Raw genomic sequence first — 6596 nt, 5'->3', positions numbered from 1 at the left:
ATTTTCCAACCGTTGTGAAAGGGGTTTTCCGTGATAGTGTCTGCCTTTGAATTTTTTACCTGTTAATTTTCTTTAATAAAAAATAATGGATTTCCAATTTCTTGATTGTTTTTCATATAATATTTTTTGTGTGGTTTTCTAAATCTGGAGTATGAGTGATGAATATTACTAATGGTGGTTTTTTAGATCTGGTTTTTTGTGTAGTTATTTAAATCTAAATCCTTTTAAAGAAAAATTGGGTGAAGATGATGAACACTATGAAACCATTAGTCTTTATGTCTCATCGCATCCAGATTTAACTAGAGCAATGTCCTTATTTGAACTCTAAACACTCATATAACTAATTAGTATTTTATTATTAATTAATTAATTGTCAGTGGACATAATTTAGATGTGTGGTTAAGTAAGCCTTAAAAAATTTGTTGATGAAGAGAAAAAAATATATTTTAAGTATGCCTTAAAACCTTTCTTGCTGAATGCCATTTATTTTATTTGCTACTGTTCTTTGTCTCACATATTAAAGAGTTGATGAAGGTCGTTGCACGCTCTCTCCAATCATTGTCTCTATCATCGGATTTGATCATGCAACTTGAGTCAAATCTTTCGATTGCCCATCGAAAATGTATAGGTCAAACTTAAAATCCCTCTTTACATTATATTGATTTATGTTATCACCGTTTTTCCCCCATTACATTATACTTGTATGTCTTCTTTGTCTTTTGCCTCAATTCCTAACACTCCAGGCGAAACATTATATCACCCTGAGTTAAGGCAAGATTGTTGAGACGTGTGCTCTCCAAACCAGTGGTACATGGGAACTGATTCCTCTACCCCACAAGAAGTCTTTGATAGGCTGTCGTTGACTTTATATTGCAAAATTATATCCAAATGGTAATATTGATTGATTTAAAGCTCACTTAATAAAAATACAGTCAAAATTTTTAATTAGATTATAGTGATCCTTTTTTCACTTCTAGCCAATATTAAGGCATGAGACAACGATCACATCTCACATTTAGCTACAACAAAAACCAAAGCAAAAATTATTAGTGACGTCTACAACTAGGAAAAAAAAGGATAAATATTAAAAGATTTTTGGTGGACTCGGAGATGTTTAATAATAAAAAACATTAACATGAGAAATCTCTATCTCTTTTTTTTAACAAGAAAGAAAAATCTCTATCTCCTAAATAGAATTAAAAAACTCTTTTAATATTATTATACTATTTATTTATCCAAAGAAATTAAAAAAGTATTTTAATATAATAAAGTCAATAATTTTTCATAAAAATATTTTTCAATAATTATTTTATGAAAGGCTACTAAAAGTAAATTTAAATTTAATCAATTTTTAAAATATAACAAAAAAAATTAAAATATTTAAATCCAATTTTAAGTAGAAAATGTTTAAACTATTTTTTTATGTGAAGTTTATTTTTAAACAAATTGTATATTTTCATTACTAAATATATTTAATTATATTTACAAAAGTTCATAACAAAAAATGGCTTAAATATATAATTTTACCCCATAAGCTAGTGATTTTCTATTTTGCGTTCTTGTATTTATTTTTCTTAAGATAATTCTTGAATGTTAAGTTCTTTTTATATTCGTCCTAACGTTAAAATTCGTAAAAATCTTTTCTTTACCTGCAAATTTTATATGGATTATTTACCAATTTATTGTATATATATATATATATATATATATATATCGTAAAAATAGAAATAATATTAGAATATTTATATTAAGCATAATTACCAAATGTGAGCACAATTACTCTTTTTTTAATCTTTAATTAAATCAATCAACCAAAATACAAAAAATTGCAATAAAATACATAAATTAACATCCTAAATACATAAAGTAGCATCCAAAAAATATAAAAACAGATCCTAATTCAACAACAAAAAAACTTAAAAGACCAAGTAGTTACAAAAAAAAAAACACATTAATGAACCAATAGTGTAATTATGGCTTTATATAACAACATTCCATATAACTACCCGATAACAATATTTGATATTTACAAATTTTGAAATATACATAATTGTTTAAATAAATCAATAGTGTTAAAATTCCATAATGTAGCTTTTTTTAAATATATTTTTTATATTTGGTTAAAGAAATATGGAAGATACTTTTTTAAAAATTAATTTATATAAAATTAATTTTTTTACTACTTACTTATAAAACTTGATTTATATATTTTAACTTCTTATGTGATCTTTTTTGTATTAAATATATTTTTATAGCATTTTATATATTTGGTAAAATAAGTAAAAAGACACGTTTTAAAAATAATTGCTTCAAATGAAGTAAAACATACACAAATTAAAATGCATTAACTTTCATGGTCAACTTATTTATTTTTTATCACAAAAAGAAACTCTCGTCATCCTATAAATATCCTATTGCATTGGTATTTTAGTAAACCATTTAAAGTCTTAGAAGAATGGCAACCCACAACAATATCCTCTTTTTCACCATCGTAGTTTTGTGCATTGGTTCCATCGTGGTTGCAGGTAACACAATTATGTTAGAAAAATACTTATAATTATAATTTGGTTGAAATGCATATATTTTTCAATTTAAAAATATTTCTAATAGCATTTTAATTTATTGATTGAAGGAGTACTAGATGATACATTGCATTGCTTTCAAGGAATATGCCCTAATTATGATTGTACTAAGTTTTGTAAAGAAGCAAAACACTATCCTAGAGGTGGTTATTGTTTGGGGGACTCAAAATTGTGTTGTTGCATTGGAGCTTGAGAGATCTATGATTTATAATTGCATATTCTCAACATAACTGTGCAATTAAAATTTAAGTTTTCTTTATTAAAAGAAAATAGAAATTACATGTGGTTACTGTGCAAGTAGTATTTACGTTTTCTTTTTTAGAATAAGATAGAAATTACATATGGTCATATAAATCATATATCTAGCATGTAATGTACTGATGTGTTGCACATCATCATTCAATAAGGGCTAATTTTTTTTTTTACGGAATAAGAGTTCATTATATTATCACGTAAACTTATTTTTCCGATTATAATTTTAAAATAATTTTTTTTCATTGAACTGTTGGTAACTAAAATATGAGTTTACCTTATGATGCATATTATTTTTATGCGCACTCTTAAGAGATTGATTTAAGAAATTAGTTCAACAAGTTTATGTAATTCCTATTTTGCTTGATAGGATTCTACAACTACAAATAGTCTATTATTAAGCATTAATTTATTTCTTTTAAATTACATGAGTTTCACAAATACCACTTATCAGCTCACAAAATTTTAATATCTGGTTCTGTTGTATGATGTTTTTTGAGTTTATTATATTCTATGTAGATTGTTTGTTTCCCTAACCCTCACTTAAAATACTTCCATTTAAATTGACATAGATACTATAATCTGAAAATTAAATTGTATTTGAAAACCAACTTATATCAATCATTGTTTCCGAATTTCATGCGTCTTATCGTTCATTTGATGTTCTTTTACACATAGATTATGATATAATGATCCGGCTCCTTAGATGCAATGTCTTCGACTATAGTTAAATTTATGATGAAAATTTAACTATAATCAAGATAACGATGTATCTATGGAGTTAGACCAATAAACCACAATATATACGTTAAAGAGCATTAAATGTACGATGAGACGCATGAAATAAAAAAAACAATGGTTTGTTTAAGTTGGTTTTCAAGAATAGCTTAATTTTCAGATTATAGACTTCTTCATTAATTTGAAAGCTTGTATTTCTGTAGTGAGGTGTATGGAAAACAAGCAATCTACATATTATATAATAAAGTCTGGGCACTTTCTACAACGGTTATTTATTGTAGTTGTGATCAAAGGTCATTTATGATTTACATAATTTATGTTGATGGGTTTCGAACCCAGTTCCTATGTGTAAGTATCACAACGGTTTATAAGTATAAACGTTGTGATAAGTGGTGCGCTTCCTGCCTTTCAATAACGGTTTCCACACCGTGATAGAAACAACGAACTTACAACCACACCCTACTTAACAACGGTATGTCCCGCGTGATGGTACCCATTTTTCAACCGTTGTGAAAGGGGTTTTCCCTGATAGTGACTGCCATTGAATTTTTTACCTGTTAATTTTCTTTAATAAAAAATAATGGATTTCCAATTTCTTGACTATTTTTCATATAATATTTTTTTGTGTGGTTTTCTAAATCTGGAGTATGAGTGATGAATATTACTAATTGTGGTTTTTTAGATCTGGTTTTTTGTGTAGTTATTTAAATCTAAATACATTTAAAGAAAAATTGGGTGAAGATGATGAACACTATGAAACCATTAGTCTCTATGTCTCATCGCATCCAGATTTAACTAGAGCAATGTCCTTATTTGAACTCTAAACACTCATATAATTAATTAGTATTTTATTATTAATTAATTAGTTGTCAGTGGACATAATTTAGATGTGTGGTTAAGTAAGCCTTAAAAAATTTGTTGATGAAGAGAAAATAATATATTTTAAGTATGCCTTAAAACCTTTCTTGCTGAATGCCATTTATTTTAGTTGCTACTGTTCTTTGCCTCACATATTAAAGAGTTGATGAAGGTCGTTGCACGCTCTCTCCAATCATTGTCTCTATCATCGGATTTGATCATGCAACTTGAGTCAAATCTTTCAATTGCCCATCGAAAATGTATAGGTCAAACTTAAAATCCCTCTTTACATTATATTGATTTATGTTATCATCGTTTTTCCCTCATTACATTATACTTGTATGTCTTCTTTGTCTTTTGCCTCAATTCCTATCACTCCAGGCGAAACATTATATCACCACGAGTTAAGGCAAGATTGTTGAGACGTGTGCTCTCCAAACCAGTCGTACATGGGAACTGGTTCCTCTACCCCACAAGAAGTCTTTGATAGGCTGTCGTTGACTTTATGTTGCAAAATTATATCCAAATGATAATATTGATTGATTTAAAGCTCACATGATAAAAATACACTCAAAATTTTTAATTTGATTATAGTGATCCTTTTTTCACTTGTAGCCAATATTAAGGCATGAGACAACGATCACATCTCACATTTGGCTACAACAAAAACCAAAGCAAAAATTATTAGTGACGTCTACAACTAGGAAAAAAAGGATAAATATTAAAAGATTTTTGGTGGACTCAGAGATGTTTAATAATAAAAAACATTAACATGAAAAATCTCTATCTCTTTTTTTAACAAGAAAGAAAAATCTCTATCTCTTAAATAAAATTAAAAAACTCTTTTAATATTATTATACTATTTTTTTTTTTGGAAATAAGGAATATATTAATATTACCAAAAAAACAGTTACAAAACAAGCGACCCATAGGGTCCAGCAGAAATGGGATCAAACCCACTCAATACATCAGTAAGTATCCAAGCTTTTCTCTAAGCTTTGGCCTAGCCCAAGCTCTATTGACAACATTCTCTATAATATGGGTAACTATATCACTATCTATGGTATCTTTCCTTTACACTCTTCTATTTCTCTTCAACCATATGGCATATATACATTCAGCCAAAGCTATCTTGTAGAATTCTTTTCTCCAGTTCTTACTCTTGCACAGTTTGATCGACCAGTTCTTCACTTGCATCCATCCTCCCTCTTGATTCTCAATATGAAGCCATCTCATTACCTCCTTCCAAATGCTCCTAGTTGCACTGCACTCAAAAAACATATGCTGCAAAGTTTCACTTTCCAGACAGAATTCACACTTTGTATCACTAATCATGCCAAATTTCACCAACCTATCTTTTGTAGCAAGTCTACCATGGCAGGCTAACCACAAGATAATTTTTGCACGGGGTCTAGCTTGATTCCCCATAATCAGCCCTTTCCAGTCCATATCTTCAGATTGCTCCATCAAGCTAGTATACATTTTCTTCATCTTAAACTGCTGGCTCTGTTTCATATGATTCCACTGAGCAGAGTTTTTTACTTGGTCCCTTATTTGCAACAGCACTTTAAACATCCAAGAGAAGGAGTCTTTCCTTTGCATCTCCATGATTGAGTCATTCTTCACATAATATGTGTGAATCCACCTCACCCACATACTATCCTCTTTCCTGCAGAGATTCCAAAGAAGTTTAGTCATACTATTATACTATTTATTTATCCAAAGAAATTAAAAAAGTATTTTAATATAATAAAGTCAATAATTTCTCATAAAAATATTTTTCAATAATTATTTTATGAAAGGCTACTAAAAATAAATTTAAATTTAATCAATTTTTAAAATATAACAAAAAAAACTAAAATAATTAAATCCAATTTTAAGTAGAAAATGTTTAAACTATTTTTTTTTGTGAAGTTTATTTTTAAACAAATTGTATATTTTCATTACTAAATATATTTAATTATATTTACAAAAGTTCATAACAAAAAATGGCTTAAATATATAATTTTACCCCATAAGCTAGTGATTTTCTATTTTGCGTTCCTGTATTTATTTTTCTTAAGATAATTCTTGAATGTTAAGTTCTTTTTATATTCGTCCTAACGTTAAAATTCGTAAAAATATTTTCTTTACCTGCAAATTTTATATGGATTATTTACCAATTTA

At 27.7% G+C, this 6596-nt stretch overlaps 1 protein-coding gene across 1 annotated transcript; it reads right to left on the bottom strand.

Moving 5' to 3' along the window:
* Nucleotides 1-5504: 5504 nt before the first annotated feature.
* LOC131597466 (uncharacterized) lies at nt 5505-6038 on the bottom strand. Its single transcript, XM_058870163.1, has one exon. It carries the CDS (start codon nt 6036-6038, stop codon nt 5505-5507), a length of 534 nt encoding a protein of 177 aa, XP_058726146.1.
* Between the last annotated feature and the right edge of the window lie 558 nt (nt 6039-6596).

The sequence above is a fragment of the Vicia villosa genome, linkage group LG4 (assembly GCF_029867415.1).
Source record: "Vicia villosa cultivar HV-30 ecotype Madison, WI linkage group LG4, Vvil1.0, whole genome shotgun sequence".
Classification (NCBI taxonomy): Eukaryota; Viridiplantae; Streptophyta; class Magnoliopsida; order Fabales; family Fabaceae; genus Vicia; species Vicia villosa.
The sequence above is the reverse complement of the archived record's forward strand: the minus strand, read 5'-3'. Positions and strand labels throughout refer to the sequence as shown.

Coding starts and splice junctions, on each gene's coding strand:
- LOC131597466 (XM_058870163.1), bottom strand. CDS start 6,038: ATGGAGATGCAAAGGAAAGACTCCTTCTCTTGGATGTTTAAAGTGCTG.